The sequence below is a fragment of the Trachemys scripta genome, chromosome 12, assembly GCF_013100865.1.
Source record: "Trachemys scripta elegans isolate TJP31775 chromosome 12, CAS_Tse_1.0, whole genome shotgun sequence".
NCBI classification, from domain to species: Eukaryota; Metazoa; Chordata; order Testudines; family Emydidae; genus Trachemys; species Trachemys scripta.
The window spans coordinates 32,815,830-32,838,018 of NC_048309.1; the positions used below are offsets into that span (position 1 = coordinate 32,815,830).

Consider the following 22,189-nt stretch of genomic DNA (forward strand, 5'->3'; position numbering starts at 1 on the left):
AGCAGAACAGTAAGCACATCAACCCCAGCAGACACGGAAATGGATTAATATCAAGTCCATGTTGTGAGACTACTTCAGAGTTAGCAGTTCAAACAGAAACAGGCAGACCCAATTTTGCATAAACTCTCAGGGTTAAGAGGATAGCTTTTAGAAACAGCAGAGTTCAGCCCCAAGGTGAGATCATTAGCGCCATCAATCGATTAAAAAAATTCATTGTGATTAATCATGCTGTTAAACAATAAAAGTATACCATATGATCTGTGACGGGGTATACCAGATCCTCTGAGGCCCCCTACTGGAGGCCTTGTGGCCGTGCCACACCCTGCCCCAAAAAAAGGGCAGTGGAGAGGGTCCTCCAAGCTGCCTAGAGTGGCTGGGTGGGACATAGCCAATCAGGGCCCAGCAGCCTAGTGTAAGAAGAGCTGCAGGGCCAGAAGGAGTTCAGTTCCTTCCTGGAGCTGTAGGAATGTGGCTGGCTGAGGGAGCTGAAGGCCCTCGGACAAGGTCAAGCTGCCAGAAGCCAGGGAAAGCGAGAAGGAACCCTGAGCCGACTGTGGGGACTCCATCAGGACAAGCCCTGAGATAAGGGTGAAGACAGCACAGGGTCGCAGGGAAGTGGCCCAGGGAATTAGAGCAGCAGCACGACTTAGATAAAGGGACACAGCAGACAGCTGCTATCTACAGGGTCCCTGGGCTGGGCCCAGTTCCCCCCCTCAATCCCCATTAGCCACTGGGGGAAGTGGCCTGGACAGTGAAGCACCCCAGAGGGGAGGACTGAACTATAGTGGCCCAGCTGGAGAGCTGTAGCCAGGAAGCCCAAGAGGGCGAAGACACTGTCTCCAGGGAGGGAGCCCTGGGACACTGCTCTATCCCAGAGCAGGGGCAACCAGAGAGAGAGAGACAGCAGGCACACACATGTCCCCAAGGGGGTGCTCACAAGGGGTGAGTGCACCCCTTTACATGCTCTTACAGTTAAAAGGAGTCACAAGGGAGTACTATTACTGGGTGATGGCCTATTCATGCAGGAGGGAGTTGCCACCCCTATCTGGTCAGCTGTCAAAGTAATAGAAGGTTCTCTGGTATACTACTGCCCCATCCCAGAACAGCCAATGGAAAACCTTTTAGAGAGAGCTACAAACAACTGAAAAAACCACTTTTGAAGGTAAAGAAGGGACATTATAAGAGACAGGGACTGTTCTGTCTATAAAGAGAGACCAAAGGCTGTTTCAGTATAACACAGAATGGAGAGAGGCCCCCTGGATCCTCTTACTGAGGAGCCATGTTGAGAAGTGGAGGTGTCCTCACAAAAAATTGAATCCTTGGTCCTATGAAGCCAGTCAGATCTGCAACAGACTGAACTTTGGGGGGAACCTACTTTATTAGGCAGGAAAGATCTATTAAAAAGTGAAGACTCAGGTTCATGTCTTATGATTTTGTTTTGTACTTTAATCATTTGTTTCCATCACTCCCTCTTGTTTCTAGTAGAATCTCTATCCTTTCTGAGTAACAGCCGTGTTAGTCTGTATCCGCAAAAAGAAGAACAGGAGTACTTGTGGCACCTTAGAGACTAACAAATTTATTAGAGCATAAGCTTTCGTGGACTACAGCCCACTTCTTCGGATGCATATAGAATGGAACATATAATGAGGAGATACATATACACACATACAGAGAGCATAAACAGGTGGGAGTTGTCTTACCAACTCTGAGAGGCCAATTAATTAAGAGAAAAAAAACTTTTGAAGTGATAATCAAGCTAGCCGAGTACAGACAGTGTGATAAGAAGTGTGAGAGTACTTACAAGGGGAGATAGAGTCAACGTTTGTAATGGCTCAGCCATTCCCAGTCCTTATTCAAACCGGAGTTGATTGTGTCTAGTTTGCATATCAATTCTAGCTCTGCAGTCTCTCTTTGGAGTCTGTTTTTGAAGTTTTTCTGTTGTAATATAGCCACCCGCAGGTCTGTCACTGAATGACCAGACAGGTTAAAGTGTTCTCCCACTGGTTTTTGAGTATTTTGATTCCTGATGTCAGATTTGTGTCCATTAATTCTTTTGCGTAGAGACTGTCCGGTTTGGCCAATGTACATGGCAGAGGGGCATTGCTGGCACATGATGGCATATATCACATTGGTAGATGTGCAGGTGAACGAGCCCCTGATGGTATGGCTGATGTGATTAGGTCCTATGATGATGTCACTTGAATAGATATGTGGACAGAGTTGGCATCGGGGTTTGTTACAAGGATAGGTTCCTGGGTTAGTGGTTTTGTTCAGTGATGTGTGGTTGCTGGTGAGTATTTGCTTTAGGTTGGGGGGTTGTCTGTAAGCGAGGACAGGTCTCACACTTCTTATCACACTGTCTGTACTCGGCTAGCTTGATTATCACTTCAAAAGTTTTTTTTCTCTTAATTAATTGGCCTCTCAGAGTTGGTAAGACAACTCCCACCTGTTTATGCTCTCTGTATGTGTGTATATATATCTCCTCATTATATGTTCCATTCTATATGCATCCGAAGAAGTGGGCTGTAGTCCACGAAAGCTTATGCTCTAATAAATTTGTTAGTCTCTAAGGTGCCACAAGTACTCCTGTTCTTCTTCTATCCTTTCTGAAATAAACCTTCTTCTGTTTCATTATAAGTGCTGGGTGGTTTACAGGAGCAGTGATTTAAGATAAAACTGGAATACACTGCACCTTTGGGGACAGAGAATCTGGGATTTGTGTGAGGAAGCAGTGTCAGGGGCTGGATATCACAGGAGAATACTTAAAAGGGACTTGGGGAGTAAGACGCATCTATTGTTAACATACAAGGCAAATGCAGGGCTGGCATAGCCCAGAGGAGAATGCTGGAGTGGCTGGTTGGGTGGTGGTGTCAGGGAGCTGACACTCAACTAGGCACAAGCAAGATTCCCTCACTCTCGAGGCAGAGGGTAACAATATGACTCACAGCCCTGAGTGCCCCAAGAACCATCACAAAAGGTAATAGCATTGATGTAATATACTAAGACTTGTGTAAGGCATTTGACTCGGTACTGCATGTTATTTTGATTAAGAAATGTGCATGGTACCAAATCAACATGGTACATATTAAATGGATTTACAACAGGCAATCTCAAGCTGTAATTGTTAATGGAAAATCATCATCAAGTGGCTGTGTTTCTAGTGGGGTCCTGCACGGATAGGTTCTTGGTCCTAAGCTATTTAACATGTTTATCAATGACATAGAAGAAAACAATCAGGACTGATAAAGTTTGCAGATGACACAAAGATTGGGGAAGTGGTAAAGAAGATCACTGCTACAGAGTGATCTGGATCACTTGGTAAGCTGGGTGCAAGCAAACTATGTGTTTTAATACAGCAGATGTAAAGTTACACAGTAGAACCTCAGAGTTATGAACACCTCGGGAATGGAGGTTGTTCATAACTCTGAAATATTCGTAACTCTGAACAAAATGTTATAAACTTTTAAAGAACAACCAGACCTTTTCTAATCTTTTTTTCTAAACTTTCCCTTTAATTTTTAGTAGTTTACATTTAACATACTACTATACTATATTTGCTATTTTTCCATCTCTACTGCTGCCTGATTGCTTACTTCTGATTCCAAATGTCGTGTGTAGTTAGTCAGTTCCTAACTCTGATGTTCATAAGTCCGAGGTTCTACTGTACACGTAGGCACAATAAACATAGGCCTTACTCACAGGATAGGGTCTTCTATCCCAGGAGGCCGTGACTGAAAAAGAGTTGGAGGTCATGGTGAAATAAACAGCTGAACATGAGGTCCCAGTGCGACGCTGAGGCCAAAGGGGCTAATGCAATCCTTGGATGCATAAATAAGGGAATCTTGATTGGGAGCAGAGAGGTTGTCGTATCTGTGTATTTGTCACTGGTGTGATGACTGCTGGAATACTATGTCCAGTTCTGGTGCCCACAATTCAAGAAGCAGGTTCAGAAAAAAGCTACAAGAATGATTAGAGGACTGGAAAATACACCTCAGAGTGGAAGACTTAAGGAACTTAATCTATTTAGCTAAACAAAAAGAGAGTTAAGGGATGGCTTGATCACAGTTTATAAGTACCTATATCGGGAACAGAAATTTGATAATGAGCTTTTCAGTCTAGCAGACAAAGGTATAACAAGATCCAACTGCTGGAAGTTGAAGCTAGACAAATTTAGACTGGAAATAAGGTATAAATTTTTAACAGTGAGAGTAATTAACCATTGGGACAAATTACCAAGGGTTGTGATGGATTCTCCACCACTAGCAATTTTAAAATCAAGATTGAATGTTTTCCTAAAAGATCTACTTTAGTTCAAAGAGGAATTCAAGGAAGTCCTGTTGCCTGTGTTATGCAGGAGATCACAGCAGATGATCACAATGGTCCTTTCTGGCCTTAGAATCTATAGTAGAACCTCAGAGTTACAAACACCAGAGTTGCAAACTGACAGGTCAACCACACACCTCATTTGGAACCAGAAGTACACAATCAGGCAGTAGCAGAGACAAAAAAAAGCCAAATACAGTACAGTACTGTGTTAAACATAAACTACTACTAAAAAAAAAAGGGGGGGGGAGTTTAAAAAAAGATTTTACAAGGTAAGGAAACTGTTTCTGTGCTTGTTTCATTTAAAGTAAGATGGTTAAAAGCCACATTTTTATTCTGCGTAGTAAAGTTTCAAAGCTGTACTAAGTCAGTGTTCAGCTGGAAACTTTTCAAAGAACAACCATAACATTTTGTTCAGAGTTACAAACATTTCAGTTATGAACAACCTCCATTCCCAAGGTGTTCATAACTTTTGAGATTCTACTCTACTAATCTAGATTTCAGCTTCTGCCAGAGAAAAACTGTGAAACTTAATTCCTTAAGGAACAGTAAAAGAAATGAGAAAGTCTACCTCCCAGCATAAAAAAAACAAACAAACCCATACCTACCAAAACAAGACACTCCACTGCACACAATTCTCTCTTGGGGAGAGGATGAGAGAACAAACAACACACAAGAGATGTATAGTCGCATTGCTTAATGCACTACTAGAAGGTGTTCAGATACCACAGAGTTAAGTGCAATACAAAACCCTATATAGAAGACAATAGCATCACAAAGATTGCAAACTCCAAGTAACACTGGGCTGATGCCAAAGCATAATCAGTATGGAGTGAATCATGTTAGCAGCTATACATACAGGTCTGAAATAATATATAAAGGCCATCATTTTCAAACTTAGGGGCCTAAAATTTGCAGTCTCAATAAGTGGCCTGATTTTCAGAGATGCTGAGTGCCTGTAGCTCCTATTTATGTCAATGGGCACTATGGGAATTCAATGACCTTTGGTGCCTATACATGAATTTCAAAAGCACCTACACACTCCTAAGTCATATGTCCCATTAACTTTGACTTAGGGGCTTTTGAAAATCCCAACCCAGGGTGGTCAACTTTAGGCATATATGTTTGAAAATTTGGAGAGCGAAGACTAATTAAATTGTTCTGAAAGCTATTTCCAAATCCATGGACCTGTACTATGTGTTATTTCCAATCGAAAAAGAGTGCTGCTTGAGATGAACTGAAGTAGCTAAAGAGGAAGATGAAAGGAGGAGTATAAAATTACTAGTATGGGAGCGACTATGCTGAAACTGGTGTTAAACCTCTGAGCATGCCCAGTGTGTGGTAGATGCTTTTCAGAAGACTATGCAGACTGACTGAATTGAAGGCTCATGAGGCTAATAATGTGCTTGGCCTGTTCTCCTGATCAACTGGACTCCTGGGAGCTTATTAAATATATGACAGTCTGAAGCTACACAATGGTTCTCTAGGATAGGCTCCCTAAGTTGGCCACTGTGCAACAGCCCAGTCTACAAGTGACATATCACATACAAATAGGAAAACTGCAGTATACACTGGTCACTTTGCAGTTTCCTTATTTAACCACAAAGCAAGCTCTCAGCACTTGCTCTTTACCCTCCACTGACAACATTCCAGCTCCTGATTTACCTTCTGGCTCCATGCCTTAAAAGGAGGCAGATTTCCCTGCCTCAAAGCTGTTCCTGTTTTCTGACATCTTCCTCTACAAGGAGGGTAAGGAAGAAATAGATACCTACCTTTCCATAACTGTTCTTCAAAGTGTGTTGCACATGTCTATGCCACTGTAGGTGATGCCTCATGCACAGATGTCAGAAATTTTTTCCCCTCAGTGGTACCTGTCAGGGTACCTTGAGTGCCCTCTCTCACTTTGCACTACTGTGGGCTGGTGTAAGAGTGTGGAGCTGCCCCCGACTCCCCTCAGTTCCTTCATACTGGTCTGACTCCGATACAGAGTGGAAGGAGGTGGGTTGTGGAACTGACATGTGCAACACATCTTGAAGAACAACAGTTACAGAAAGGTAAGTAACAGTTGTTTCTTCTTTGAGTGATTGCACATGTCAGTTCCACTGTAGGTGACACAAACAAACAGCTACAGAGAGGATTCAGAGTCTATCTGAACAGTGATTGTAAGACTACCCATCTGAAACAGGAATCATCTCTGGATTGATGGGAAATGGAGTAACGAGAAGTGAAGGTGTAGACTGATAAAAAAGTCACTGCTTTACAAATGTCAATAATGGGTACTTGAACCAGGAAAGTTGCAGAAGCTGCTTGTGTGCTGTCCAGTAGTATGCGCCTCTAGATAGTGGGGTTGTGTTAGTCAGTTGGTAACAAACAGATGGAGGTAGAGGTCCAGGAGGAAATTCTCTGAGAGGACACTGGACTGCCCTGAACTTCGTCAGCAACTGCCACAAAAAGTTGTGTAGAGGATCTGAATGCTCTAGTGTGCTCCAGATAGAAAGCTACAGCCCTTCTAACATCCAATGCTTCTGGTGATAGGGTTTTGGAAAAATGTGGGCAAATAGATAGCTTGTTTAATGTGAAAACTAGAGACTAATTTTGTAAGAAACTTTGGGTGATGCCGGAGATAAACTTTATCCTTATAAAAAACCGTATGTGGGGTGGGTTCTAATCCCAGATATCTCAACTCACCAATCCTTCTGGCTGAGGTGATCGCTATTAGAAATGCCAACTTCATGGAGAGGTAAAGGAGAGAGCAAGTTGCAAAAGGGTCCCATCAGAATTTCCAGGACTAAATTGAGATCCCAAGGAGGGATGGGGTCTTGTACTTGAGGATATAATCTCGCCAAGCCCTTCAGAAATCGAGTAACAACGGGGTTGGACAAAAGGGATCTATTATCCACCCGTACCAAATACACCCTTCTAGAGCTAATCATCAAATTCTGTTTTAGATCTAGAAGATAGTCCAGCACAAGGTCCAGGGGTGCTCACAGTGGAGATACATCTTCCCCAAGAGACCAAATGGAGAAGTGTTCCCACTTAGCCAGGGAAGTGATCCTAGCTGGGGGTTTTAAATTAAATAAATAAATAAATTTCTACTATTTTACAAACACATTCTGGATAGCCTTCAAGCAGGACTTTTCAAAGGGAGTCAGCCATGAAGCATCCACGCTGTAAGATGGAGAGCTTGGAGGCTGGAGTGCAGTATGCGGCTGTGGTCTTGGGAAATTATGTCTGGATCCAATGGGGAGGGACAGATGGGGCTCGGCCGACAGGGTTAGTAGGGCCGTGTACCAGTGTTGGCAGGGTCATGCAGGTGCTATAAGGATGAGATGAGCATGGTCCTGCTTTATTCTGAACACGACTTTGCGAAGCAAAGAAATCTGAAGGAAGATGTATAGAAGGGTATTCTCCCGGGATAGGAGAAAAGCATCTGTCAGTGAGCCTGAGCTGAGATCCCCTCGGGAACAGAACTGATTGCATTTTCTGTTGGTTCTTGTCACAAATAGATCCACTTGGGGAATCCTCCAGAGTTTGGACATGGACCTGGCCACATCTGAGCATAATGACCAACTCGTGTTGATTGGTGAAGGATCTGCTCAGCTGATCTGCCAATGTGTTTTGTTTTTCCGGAACATAAACAGCTTCAAGATGAACTGAGTGGGTTGTACAGAAGTCCCAGAGGCGAACTGCCTCCTGACAGAGTTGTTTTGACCTCTCTTGTCTGTTTATGTAAAACATGATCGCCAAGTTGTCTGTCAGAATCAATAGATTTTCCCCGCTATGTGTGGGAGGAAGGTTAATCAGAATGTTAGGAACCATTAGGAAAAGAACAGATAATAAGACAGAAAATATCATAATGCCTCTATATAAATGCATGGTATGCCAACATCTTCAATACTGCATGACCCAGTATGGCTGTTCTTATGTTCTTAAGTGAGAGGTAGCCCAAACCTGGGGATGGCAGTACCGGGGAAATCATAGGAGGTTTTCCTCTCGATAAGACCAGCTTGAGAGGTTTGGACAGCAGTACTGGGGGTTCTCAGTGTGGTGAGGAATGAGGTGCAGGCACAGGGACTGGCTGACAGTTTTCAATGCTGGTGAAACCGGTACCGAGAGGCTAAGCAAGTCTCTTGTGGCTGCATATGCCTCTGGAGTGGATGGGAGAGGTATCATTTGTTGACTCCTTAAATGTCTCTCAGGGGACAAACTAGATGGACTTGGCACAGGTTCTGGAGGCAATGAACCCTTCTTAGGAGGTGATGCCTCTGAGGTGGCTCTCTCTGCCACATGCTTAATGGAGTCCCTGCCTCTGTCTCGCCTTGATACTGATGCAACAGAAGAAGATGTGGAACCCGAGGAAGGTCTGAGTCTCTTCTTTGGCACCAGGGATCGGGGTCAAGGAGTCGGAGATACGTACAGTGGAGTACGCCGAACCAACACTTAAGTACTCAGGGCACTCTCCCCATGCAGTGACTCCAGTGGGAGGGTCGAAGTGCTGCTTCCATAAGCAAGCACTTAAGTCTCAGTGCTCTGTCCTTTTTTGAGCAGGGCTTGAATCCACAACAAATGTGGCATTTGTCACCACTGTGGGATTCTCCTAAACATTTCAGACAGGTCGGATGGGGGTCACTGGCGGGGATGGGTTTTGAGCAGGTCCCACAGGATTTAAACTCCAAGCAAGGTATCCTACTGGTACCAGTACTGAAAGAGAAAAAATCGTCCAAAAAGGATGCAAAACCAGAAACCCATCACTAATTTATCTATAAACTAACTATCCAGCACTAACAACTACTAATTATAACTATATACAATGAGTGAGAGAAGCACTTGAATCAACAAGTCTGGAATTTCTCCGACAACCATCACTGACGATAAGAAGGACCTGAGGGGAGTCGGGGGTGGCTCTGCCCTCTTATACCAGCACGTGGCAACAGAGGGTATTCAAGCCATCCTGACGGGCACCACTGAGGGAAGAATATCTCCTACATCTGTGCATGAAGCATGCACACCCCTACAGTGGAATTGGCGTGTGCAATCACTCAAAGAAGAACATAACTTCTACCTCCAAACTGGCTCCTGCTACTCTTGGACCGGCAGCCCCTGTCAGGCATTGGGAAGATGGTTGCCTTTATCCTATGCTCCATGCGAGATATTCTCTGCCAGGAGCATTACATTAGGGCCAAAAGGCAGTTTTCCGGATGCGGGTTAAGGAGCGGGGACAGTAATGCTGGCACTAGGGTGACCAGACGTCCTGATAAAATTGGGACTGTCCCGATATTCAGTTGTTTGTCCCTCGTCCTGACAGATGTATGGTCGGGAAGCCATTTGTCCCGATATTTTGGCTCGGGGCACTCCGTTTGTTTTCTTTTTTTTTTTGCTTTGGCGGCGCTCCGGCTTTTTTATTTATTTTTTTTGCTTTGGCCCTGCCCCCTCATGTGTCCCGATATTTTGTTCTTGTCGTCTGGTCACCCTAGCTGGCCCTGGGACATAGCTTAGAGGGCCTGAGAGTTTAGTGACTTTAATTGGAAGATAAACTGAGAAAAAAACCCTGTTACAATGACCTGGCTCCTAGGAAGCGGGGACCCCAGCTCCTTGCTCCACGTGCTGCCTCTGCTCTGCCCCAAGCCCCGGTTCTACAACTCCCATTGGCTGGGAACTGCGGCCAATGGGATCTGCAGAGGCGGTGCCTACGGGCGGAGGAAGCAGGTGGAGCTAGGAGCTGAGGGAGGGGAGTTGCAGTTGCCAATCCAGGGAGCCCCCGCCCCAGGTAAACTACTATTGCTGGGGGTTGGGAGGGGCCAAGACTGCCCCAGCAGCAGCCAGTGCACCTGGCCCGGGGGCTGCCCGAGCTGCTCAGGCCGCCCCCCAGCCAGGTGCACCGGCTGCTGCAGAAGTCAGGGAAGTCATGGAATCTGTGACTTCTGTGGCCTCCTTGACAAACATGGAGCCTTAGGCAGTTCAGGAAAGATTTCCCCCACTCCCTACTCTGCATTGCACAATTGCCCAGCTGTGGGCATTTCATCTTCCTTTGCAGTATCAACTATCCAACAGAAGTAGGACACAGACTTTCATGGGCAATCACCTGATCTGGGTTGGTAGATCCCGATTTCCTATGCTAAAGAGAAGATATTTTATCACCTTCAAGAAGACTCTTACTTCTGCCTAGACACCTGTGTTATGGGAAACTTCACCAGTCAGGAGACAAAAGATATCTGCTGTTTAAATGCACAAGTTTCCCTCCCAAACCCTTTACCTCTTGCCTGGCATTTTCAGCCCTAGCTCGCTCCTCTTCTTTCTGAGATTGCATAGTAGCAGCCTCCTGCTTCAGCTCCAACAGCTTCTTCTCATAAGCACCTTCTGCTTCTGCTTTCTCTTGGGCTGAGAGCTCCGACACCTCTTTCAGCTCTGCGCGGTGCCATTCCTGCTCACTCTTCTAACAATCAGAAAAAGAGCCATTAGGTGCTTCAGACTTAGGCCACCTCCTCCTATCACAGCTTGCTGATATGGCACCAGCCAAAGGCCCAGGTCAGAGTTCCCTCCACCAACATGAAGCATCAACAGCATACACATTATTGGCAGTGCTGTAGGAAGCAGTTATTTTCCAAGGGGACTCCTAGTGACCTTGGAGGGGAAACTGCACCCCGCCTCCCTCCACCTGCTGCCCTTCCCTCCTGTGAGGATTCTCTCCCTCTGTTCCTGTAGGATTTTCCGTATCACCATCCCCAGTATTTGCTTCTACTCTTATTTCCTGTGATCCCAGAGCTTAATTCAACATTTTGATTAATGCATAATAAGCGCAAACTGCATACAGAATGAGGAGACCCGCCCCCATGACTCAGGCTGGGCCAGACAGTGTGGAGCTATTCCATGGCTCCCTCAGCCAAAGTCCAGCAGGAAAGGAACACAGCTTCCTGCAGCTCTTCTGAGGCTCCTCCTGACTTCTGCATTATTACACCTCCTGGGCAACCCGCTGCAAGGTGCCAGAGCCTCAGGTGGCTGTTTCATATCAATCTGTGAGCCTGGGCAGAATTTCAACCACTGGCTGTCAGGCCTTCTGAACATAGTTGATTGCAGAGCCAGTCCCAGGGCCCTCCTGAACTTGGGGCTGGATGTGGTGCCCCATGGCAGGTCACATAAAAGCAGCAGGGAAGAGCCTGAGAAAGGAGCCTTTGCATACCTGCAGCAGCCACTTTCAACCACTGCTGCCTGGCCCCAGCAAGGAGTTGAGGAGGAAAGGTACTCACGCCTATCACCACCAGCCACTGTCACCAGCTAGGTGCTCCCTATGCTGCCTTGACCAGAGGAGTGACTTGATCAGGCATCCCCAACTAGCCATGTACGCAGCATGTTACCAGTAGCAAACCATAAAGCAACAGTAGCCACAAACGGCATGCATGAAATCCCTCTTCACATACACCAATTGCTGACTAATTTCAGGTAACTGAGCCACTGTGAAAAGTCACCATCTGTTTGTGGGTGCAGGGGATGTGTAAAGAGTTTTATGCGTCTAGTTCATCCTGCCCTACTGCGCTTGGGTGTCTATACTGAGCAATTTCTCCTTCCATTGCCCAGTCCTGATCCCACACAGTGTTGCTCCTCGAGCACTGGATAAATAAACTGCAATACAAAAAATAAACAACCAGATTTGATCACATGACAAGTCACATTAGGACAGGGTTAAAGTGAGACGATAAACTCCCTCCAAGGCACTGAGATACAGCTTTACTTACATCTCCCCGTGTGTCACTGGGTTGGTTATTTCTACCCAATTCACGGTTGTGAAAAACGCGTCATGGTCGTGAAAATCTGGTCTCCACTGTGAAATCTGGTCTTTTGTGTACTACTACCCTATACTATATAGATTTCACAGGGGAGACCAGCATTTCTCAAACTGGGGGTCCCGACCCAAAAGGAGGTTGCAGGGCGGGGGTTACAAGATTATTGTAGCGGGATCATGGTATTGCCACCCTTACTTCTGCGCTGCTTTCAGAGCTGGGTGTCTGGAAAGCAGTGGCTGCTGGCCAGGTGCCCAGCTCTGAAGGCAGCACTATCAGCAGCAGCACAGAAGTAAGGGTGGCAACGGGCAGTCGGAGAGTGGTGGCTGCTGGCCAAGGGCCTAGTTCTGAAGGCAGCAGCACAGAAGTAAGGGTGACAATACCATACCATCCTTATTTCTATGCTGCTGCTGGCAATGGCGCTGTCTTCAGAGCTAGGCTCCGGGCCAGCAGATACCGCTCTCCGGCCACCCAACTCTGAAGGCAGTGCTGCGGCCAGCAGCAGCGCAGAAGTAAGGGTGGCAATACCACAACCCCCCTACAATAACCTTGCAATGCCCCCACTACCCCCTTTTGGGTCAGTACCCCTACAGTTACAACACTGTGATATTTCAGATTTAAATATCCGAAACATGAAATTTATGATTTTTTAAATCCTATAACCATGAAATTGGCCAAAATGGACTGTGAATTTGGTAGGGCCTTGGTTAATTCCTTTCTCTGAGCAGGTCTGTACAGCAGAGTTAACTCAGGGGATCAGTACCCGGGTTGGCCTAATTCAGGTGTGAGCAGTGACACTGCAGAGCCATATGAGAGTTGCTGTGTCTACAGTGGATGGATTCACCCATGTGAGATGCTAAGACTTCTGGCGGAACATCCTATAGTTCTCTGTGCTGCACCAAGCTGAGCTGCTCTAATTCTTTCCCAGTGAATTGTGGGAGAATCTGACAATCCCGGGCACACTGGGAGAATTGTGGGAAGGCGCTGGAGGATTATCTGCACTTGAGAGGTTTAGCCTGTGTCCTCACTGCAAAGTAGGTATGTTACCAACCTGGGTCAAAGTGACACCCGGGCTTAAGCCTACAACCCAGGATGGATCAGCTAGACCAGGTGGAAAGCATTATCAGGCTTGGGTGAGAGGTCTGAGTTTTCAGCTGGGAGGTGGATTAGGGACAACATGTGAGTAAGAGTCCGGGTTAAATCAGCAGTTCAGCACTTTGTCAGAACTTCATGACTTTGTTTCCTGTTGCCCCCAATCTAATCTCTTCAGGTCCCATTGAAGCTTGGCTTTGACACCATAGTGTTTCTTCCCCCTCCACTGTGGTATTGTCTGCAAATTGTTCACAATTATATTCCCCTTGAACACCCAACGAAGAATAAGGCTTGATGATAAACTTCACCTCCAGAGCAACAGCCCAAACAAGCAAAGGCATGAGAGAGAGCTCTACTTGAAGAGCAACACATACTGAGAGACTGTCTTGTTTCACTTGATTGCCTCTATGATGCAAGCAGCCCCAGGATCCACTTGGAGAAAGCTATATGGACCAGCACCAGTCTGCAGACCAAACTTTAGAAACACCATCATCATACCCAGCTGTACACGCAGCCATGCAGTGCACTATTGGTGGACTGACAGACCCATATTAAACAGCAACTTATTCATAACATTTATTCCACAAACATCACCCTCTTCTGCTTGAAGAGCATCTGCAAACAGGTTAAAGTTTTCCAGATTTGTCCATTGTTTCATGAACGTTGTGTGCATACACATCATAGTCTATGGATTGCTTAAAAATGGTCCACTGCAAATATCTGCTGTACAGGATATACTTCTATTTTTCCTCTATAGAATGGATTATGTAACAAAGGATTTTCAAAACTGTCTGAGGGATCTGGATGCCCAATTCCTATTAGAAATTAATAGGCATTGACACTCTCATTCTTACTGTACTTAGTGGCCTTCTATTTTTTGTCACCACCACAGTCATGATCACAAAGTAATTGTATGAACATAGCCATGTATTGGCAGCGAGTATGTATATGAAGCACATGCACCTCTCAAAGAGACAAAACAAAACTTTAGAACTTTGGAATGTCCTAGCTGTCTTGCAGTGGAATGGAATCCAGCATACAAGGTGTTGTTAGTAAATTATACAAGGTTGCAGTAGCAAACATTGTACAGGGAGGGTCAGTACAGTATCTGAGGAGAGCAATAAACATTAATGAAAACATTAAAATGGGCCCAGGGGCTTGCCTGGTCTTAACCATTCAAACCCACTGGCTTTGCCCTTTGTCATTGGCCATCCTACCACCTACCAGCTCTTGCAGGAGCTTGTTCATTTCCTCCTCATACGCAGCTTGCCGAAGGCTAAGGGTATCTTGATATTGCTGCTCTGTCCGTGAGAGCTGCTGTGCCATATCCTCCCGCTCCCGCTCCATTGTGGACCTCTCTGTTTCCAGCTCACAACGAAGGCACTTCACTTCTCCTGCAGAAGAGGAGACATAGCAAGAGTTTCAACCCCTCTCACTTCCTTGAGCTATTAAGTGCTCAGCTGCACCATGCCAGGGCCTTCTCTGTCCCAGACAGATGGCCATGTCCATCTCTCATTCCCCAGAGGCCCCTCTGCCCCATCCACGGAAGGGGCATCTCCGGTGGGCTGTGCTTCTCAGCTTCTTACCTTGTATCACCTCTTTGGCCTGGATGACTGTTTGAACGTTGATTTCCAACTGACCCCTAGTGACCTCCAGCTGAGACACCTGCTGCTGAGCCTCGAACAGGCTGGATTCTAAGATCTCCTTTGCTGATCTACAGGATATAAATACAGAGCAATAATGAATCTCTTGCACTTGCAGTGTAGCTGTAGTCATGTCAGTCCCCAGATATTAGAGACATAGTGGATGAGATAATATCTTTTATTGGACCAACTTCCATTGATGAGAAAGACAAGCTTCTGAACTTACACCGAGCTATTCTTCAGGTCTTGGATTCTGTACACAGAATTTCACAGCTATATATATGGTGGAACACATTGTTTATCATAAGTAGTTAACACATATTTCAAGGGGCCATTCCAGATAAAGTGAAGTTAATGGGCCACTTCCATGCAGTCCATTTCCATGCTGATGACACCACTCCCAGAACTCCATCACCTCCCAGCACAGTGGAGATGATCAAGTGCCTCTCTGCTTGTTTATATAGTAATTGCCGAAGTGTTGTCCATCAGGACCTACACTGTGGCATTTTGGAGGACTGGTGGGAATGCTATCCAAACCAGTTTGATGGCTCTCGGTTCAAAAACGTTTGTGTGGTGCTTGAGATCATCCTGGGACCACAAGCCTAGCATTTGCAGGTGGTGTAAGTGGGCCCCCCACCTTGTCCCTGACAAATCTGTGACCAGTGTCATCATCATGGAGGGGGCCATTGATGACTTCAGTGCCAGGGTTGATACTAGTGCCAATGCTGATGCCGGCGCCAGGTCAGCTTCGGTGCCTCTTTTTCTGCAGAGGTCTTTAGAGTTGCCTGCCTGCTAGATGGAGTGCTGAAAGATGTGGGTTTGGCCATCAAAAGGGTCTTCAAGCTTGGCTTTTCTGGATCAGATGCCACTCTCATAGATTGCTCCAGAAGATGAAGTTTCAGCCTTGTATCCCTTGACTTGCAAGTTCTTGCAGAGAAGAGGCAGACAGAGCACTGGCTTGGGACATGAGACTTTCTCAAAGAAAATAGGCATCTGCAGGGCCCATCTTTCAGAGGAATTAGCTCATTGCAGGGCAGACAAGGCTTAAAGCCTGTGGGTTTTGAATTTCCCTGTGACGTTGTGCAGTCTATATGGTTTTATAAAAACTTGATAATAAGTCAATATAATGTAACTGAGATAGTTTTAGAGAAAATACGGTAATAAGTGAATGTAAGTAACTGGGATATGCCTCATGCAAAAGGTCTCTTGTAAGGTATCATTACAAAGCTTATAATCTACTGAGTGTGATCATCTGATTTGTATAAATGTACCACTCTTGTATCTAAAACTAGAAATATAAAATGTAACTCTGAGGGCCTATTGTAATTGTGTAAAGTGTGGACCATTAATGATGGTTTGGAATCTTGATGACTCCCATTGTCTGTAGATGGCTGTATTTACCTGTGAGTCTTCCTGTATATGTGTGTGCTGGCAAGTGAGTAATGAAGTCTTGCAGTGACATGTGATCATGTCACCTGAACTGGAATCCATCTTTAACCTGGTGCTTTTCCAGTGAGGGGGGGGTGGAAACCCAGAGAGACAAAGAGTTCCCGCCTTATGCAAAAGATATATAAAGGGGGGAAGAGAACAGAGAGGGAGAGAAGCCATCATGAAGAATCCCCTAGCTACCACCTGAGCTGCAACAAGAGCTGTACCAGGGGAAAGAATTGTGCCCAGGCCTGGAAGGTGTCCAGTCTGAGAAAAACTTACTGAAACATCTCTGAGGGTGAGATTATCTGTATTTAGTTTGATTAGGCATAGATTTGCGCATTTTATTTTATTTTGCTTGGTGACTTACTTTGTTCTGTCTGTTACTACTTTGAACCACTTAAATCCTACTGTCTGTATTTAATAAAATCACTTTTTATTTAGTAATTCACTCAGAGTATGTATTAATACCTGGGGGAGCAAACAGCTGTGCATATCTCTCTATCAGTGTTATAGAGGGCGAACAATTTATGAGTTTGCCCTGCATAAACTTTATGCAGGGTAAAACGGATTTATCTGGGTTTAGACCCCATTGGGAGTTGGGCATCTGAGTGCTAAAGACAAGCACGCTACTGCGAGCTGTTTTCAGGTAAACTTGCAGCTTTGGGACAAGTGATTCAGACCCTGGGTCTGTGTCTGGAGCCAGACGGGAGTGTCTGGCTCAGCAAGACAGGGTGCTGGAGTCCTGAGCTGGCAGGGAAAACAGAAGCAGGGGTAGTCTTTGCACATTGGGTGGCAGCTCCCAAGGGGGTTTCTGTGATCCAAGTTTCAGCCTTGTATCCCTTGACTTGCAAGTTCTTGCAGAGAAGAGGCAGACAGAGCACTGGCTTGGGACATGAGACTTTCTCAAAGAAAATAGGCATCTGCAGGGCCCATCTTTCAGAGGAATTAGCTCATTGCAGGGCAGACAAGGCTTAAAGCCTGTGGGTTTTGAATTTCCCATTCTAGGAGCCTATGCAGGGGGGCCTTGTATGGTGGGGGGCCTGGACACCAGGGTCTGCAGGCAGCTTTTGGTTCAACAAGTACTAGAACAGACTATGGAACAAAAATAAATAATGAAGATGGTTCTGAGGAATCTCAGAAGATTTGAAGGACTTTTTTTTTTTTTTTTTTGAGAAATTTAGCTGGAGCTAAAGTCCATGGGTCTGATACTAGCTAAGTTCTGTCTCACTGCCAGAAGTAGTAAGAGGGAACTGTGTGAGGGTTGTGGACACCCTGGCCTTTATAGCCTCATAAAGCATTGCAGGATGCATGCGTAGCCTCTAATTGACAGTGCTCTTCAAAAATATCTGGTTCTGGGCACAAGGGCACAGCGGGTGTGGGGTCCACACTGACGTATACACAAAGAACAGCTCTGAGTATCAAAAGCTGTAAGGAGACCGTAGTCAATACCAGAGAACTGCTCTGGATGGATAACTGCTATTACACAGAATCCAAGAATTTCTGTGCACTGATATGATGGATGTGTGAAACTAGATGTATTTGACGTCAAAAGCCACAAATCAATCTCCTGGACTCAGGGAAGAAATCACAGAAGTCAAAATCACCATACAAAATTTGAACTTTCTGATGTACTCATTTAGTTTTTGAAGATTCAATATGGAACAAAGACGTCTGCTTTTTGGAAACAAGCACTGGTGAAAGATCACTTCTATAGCTCCTAGACTGAGGAATGATGGGACTATATCCCTTAGCACTTTCTCCTGACAAGGATGCCCGTAAAGGGATCAGAAAGGGAAACTGAGTGCAAATGAATGGCATAACCTGATTCTACTATCTCCAGGACCCATTAGTAACTGTACTCTGTGCTTCAAGGAAGAAGGAAAGTCAGTCCCCAAACAGAAACCAGAAGGAAATTACTCCAGAATGGGAAGTGAGCCAACATCCCCTGGGAGCCCCATTTGATTTGTAGTGTGGAGGATTAAGATGCAGCTGTAGAAACAGCAGCAGCTCTTGGTGTCTTCTCTGAAGTGCTTTGACTTCTGCCTATCAAAGGATCTTTGTAACCCACCCTATCACCTGTTGTGACTGATGTTCACATTGGCAAAGGAAGGGAGCTGGTCTCGTCTAATAACGACTATATAAACCTACAGATTGCTAGTTTTTCCATTGTCTCATCAGTTTTCATACTGAAAAGGTTTGGTCCATCAAACAGAAAGTCCTCTGCTTTAGCTTGTACATTGATGAAGGGTGAGCGGTAGTCCTGATGAGGGAGCAAAAAGCTGTCTGAATCATTGTACAGAGCTCTAAGATCAAGATTCAGAATCTTCTGTCATCTGGACACAATGGATTTGGATTTGGTTGCAGTCTCCTCTGGAACTGTTCCAGGAAAGGCGGAAGTGAATCCCAGAAGAAAAATTTTTAACTTGGAAATAGAGCCTGATAAATTGCAATACACATTTCAGCATGGCATCACCCAATATAGATCCTGGGCATACAGAAGATGGAGTAAATCCAGAACTCAGGCTTGTTCCAGGAAGTCCTTATTTATCAGAATAGCTAAATTAACCCTATTCTTGAGTTTCATAATGTCAAAAGTCAATTATATTTCTCTAGCATGACTGACAACTCAAAGTCAAAGGCATCACCAATATAACCTAGCCATTTCTGGAAGCTTCTAAAAATCACCTAGAAGGGATGAAGAACTATTTCTAACCACTTCACAAGAGAGGCAGAAGATGGAACAGCTTGTTCTCTAGGTCCAGTAACTATCTCTTGTTTTTCTACAAGATAAACTCTAGAGATTATTTTGGGGAAGTTCTATGACCTTTGTTACACAGGAGGTTGGACTAGATGTGTGAAATTCTATACCTTGGGAGCACCCTGTATCCCCCATATTCTTTATTTATACATAATTGTGATATTGCTATAAATCAGGCCATGTGAGGTATCAGGACAAAGATTATGATCTGCTGAAAGTCACTGTTCTATCTAAATATGTATATCATTGGCACATATGAAGTTATGAGATTGTGTTGTATGGTTGTCACTAAAACCTGGTATAAGTTGGGGAACTGACCAAACGTTAGCTCCCTAGAGACTCTGAAACAACAGCAAGGAAAGTAACCAATGCCCGGGCGGGTGTTGAACAACCATCAACAACCATTGTCCAGCAAGGGAGCTACAATGCAATGACTCACCTGCATGAGGCCACACCAGGGGAATTGTTCAACCTTGCCTGGGGACTCAGCAATGCCCACCAGATATGCCTGGTGTTGTGTTCTCCAAGCACATGGGACTAAAGGTCTAAAACAGAACACAGTGGCCCAATACCTGGCCTTTCTCCTTCCCCCACCTATGCTGCAAGCAACAAGGACACTCAGAAGACTGAAGACTCCAACAGAGGAGACTGGCCCAAATTTCTAGGGAAAAATCTATGTACTATGAACTGCAATATCCAGTGGGGTGATATCTTAATCTAGATGTTGCCCAATCTAATAGGGTTAAGAGTTTAGATTGTGTGCTTATATTTTATTTTCTTTGGTAGCTAACTCTGACTTTTTGCCTATCACTTAAAATCTATCTTTTGTAGTCAATACATTTGTTTAACTGTTTACCTTTACCAATGAGCTTGCCTGAAGTGTTTGGTAAATCTGCTCAGGTTTACAAAGGCTGATGTATATGCACTTTCCATTGATGAAGTGGTGAACCAATTAATAAATTTGCATTGCTCAAGAAAGGGTCTCGAGAAGTGCAAGACAGTATATTCCTGAGGTACAAGGCTGGGAGCTGGGGGGATTTGGCTGGTGCCTTGCTCTGTGTGATTCATGAGTGGCTCTGGAAGCATTCATGCAATCTAGCTGGGTGTGGGGCTCCACATGCCATTGTGCTGAGTGATAACAGCGCCTAGAGGGATTTGCTACATGTCACTTGCAAAGCATTGTGAGAGACAGCTCAGGCTGGAGAGTTAAGGGGGCACTGCGGTCCCACCATCCCAGGTTGCACCCTGGGATCCCGTCACAAGATGATCACAATGGTCCCATCTGGCCCTGGAATCTATGATTCTCCTGTTCCTCTTCATAGAATCATAGAAGATTATAGTTAGAAGAGACCTCAGGAGGTCATCTAGTCCAACCCCCTGCTCAAAGCAGGGCCAACCCCAACTAAATCATCCCAGCCAGGGCTTTGTCAAGCCGGGCCTTAAAAACCTCTAAGAATGGAGATTCCACCACCTCCCTAGGGAACCCATTCCAGTGCTTCACCACCCTCCCACTGAAATAGTTTTCCCTAATATCCAACCGAGACCTCCCCCACTGCAACTTGAGACCTTTGCTCCTTGTTCTGTTATCTGCTACCACTGAGAACAGCCTAGCTCCATCCTCTTTGGAACCCCCATTCAAGTAGTTGGAGGCTGCTATCAAATCCCCCCCTCACTCTTCTTTTCTGCAGACTAAATAAGCCCAGTTCCCTCAGCCTCTCCTCCTAAGTCATGTGCCCCAGCCCCCTAATCATTTTTGTTGCCCTCCACTGGACTCTCTCCAATGTATCCACATCCTTTCTGTAGTGGGGGGCCCAAAACGGGATGCAATACTCCTTTTCCTCACATTGAAGCACAGGACTGGAAGGGACCTCCTGAGTCATCAAGTCCAGTCCCCTATTATTGAAGGCAACCACATCACCTAATCTCAGTCATACATTTATCAAGAGCTATCTTAAAATTAACTGGGTTTCTTGCCCCCGCAACTGCTATTGAAAGACTGCTCTAGAACCTCATTCCTCTGATGGCTAGAAACCTTCTTTTAATTTCCAGCCTAAATCTATTCATGGCCAGTTTATACCCATTTCCTCTTGTGCCAACACTGTCCTTTAGTTTAAACAGTTCCTCTCCCTCCCTGGTGTTTACCCCCTAATTTATTTATAGAGAACAATCAGATCCCCTTTCAGCCTTCATTTTGCTAGGCTAAACAAACCAAGCCCTTTGTCTCCTCTCATAAAATAGGCTCTTCATTCCCTGAATTATTCTGGTAGCCCAGATTCTTAAGAAGAATCATACTCTTCCATGGCAACATGTCAACTAACAGTAAACTCTCTCTGGACCAGAGGATCCTCAGATATTTGATCCTGATGCAGCAGCAAATATAGTGTAATATTGTTGGGATATAATCATATATGTTGTGACACATATATACACATATATATTGTGGAAGCAGAGAAAAAACTGACAGGAAGGGGATTGCAATGCATGACAGTTTGTTAGCAAGAGTCAGGCTAACTGTAACCCTAATAACGCGAGATTTGTAGAAGCGAGGATTGTGTGAGGCGAGTGGGAAAGAACTGTGTGAGAAGTTGTTGCGACCTTGTGTAGATAATGTGTAGATAATATTGTATGTAGACTAGAGTCTAAACAAGCGAGGAAAACAAGATATCAGAATGACCTATGTATAAACAAAATGCAGCTGTTGCTCATTATTGTCTGTAACAAAAGGTATAAATGCTTGCTGTAATTGTTTACCTGTTGAGAGACCTGTTTAGCTCTCTCCCGCTACGCAATTGCTTGAGAAAATAAAGTATCTGACTTGCTGTACCCAAACAAAAAGTGAGATCTCTGTTATTCTCCGACAATATGAATACGTTGTAATACGTTATAGGCCAGTAGGCATAGTGTGTGTAAAGTATGCTTGAGATGAGTACGTGGGTTGCGTGCTGGCAACCGAAGCGAGGATTTAAGGTTGTGAATGGTCAAGGACTGTTCTGTGCAAAACAACTTGTTGTGTCCATGGGAAAGATAAAGACTCAGCAGAAAAAGGAATAACATCAGTGGTGTTGTCACAGCAATGTATTTGCTACAGCTGTGAAGCTGTGGACAAAAATTGGGGGAAATGAAATGCCTTGGATTATGGCAGCCTGCCCAGGACTGTTTTCTTGGCA

General features: G+C 45.1%; 1 protein-coding gene across 10 annotated transcripts in view; it reads right to left on the reverse strand.

Moving 5' to 3' along the window:
• CEP250 (centrosomal protein 250) overlaps window positions 1–22,189 on the reverse strand; it is a 118,935-nt gene that overhangs the window by 32,612 nt on the left and 64,134 nt on the right. For 9 of the 10 annotated variants that reach the window (XM_034786989.1, XM_034786986.1, XM_034786988.1 and 6 more), the window contains 3 exons: window positions 14,777–14,904; window positions 14,415–14,584; window positions 10,577–10,756 (listed from right to left, as the gene is read on the reverse strand). In XM_034786989.1, coding sequence (XP_034642880.1) covers window positions 10,577–10,756; window positions 14,415–14,584; window positions 14,777–14,904 — 478 coding nt within the window. The remainder of the gene's footprint in view (window positions 1–10,576; window positions 10,757–14,414; window positions 14,585–14,776; window positions 14,905–22,189) is intronic. The other variant, XM_034786985.1, reaches the window with a different exon arrangement.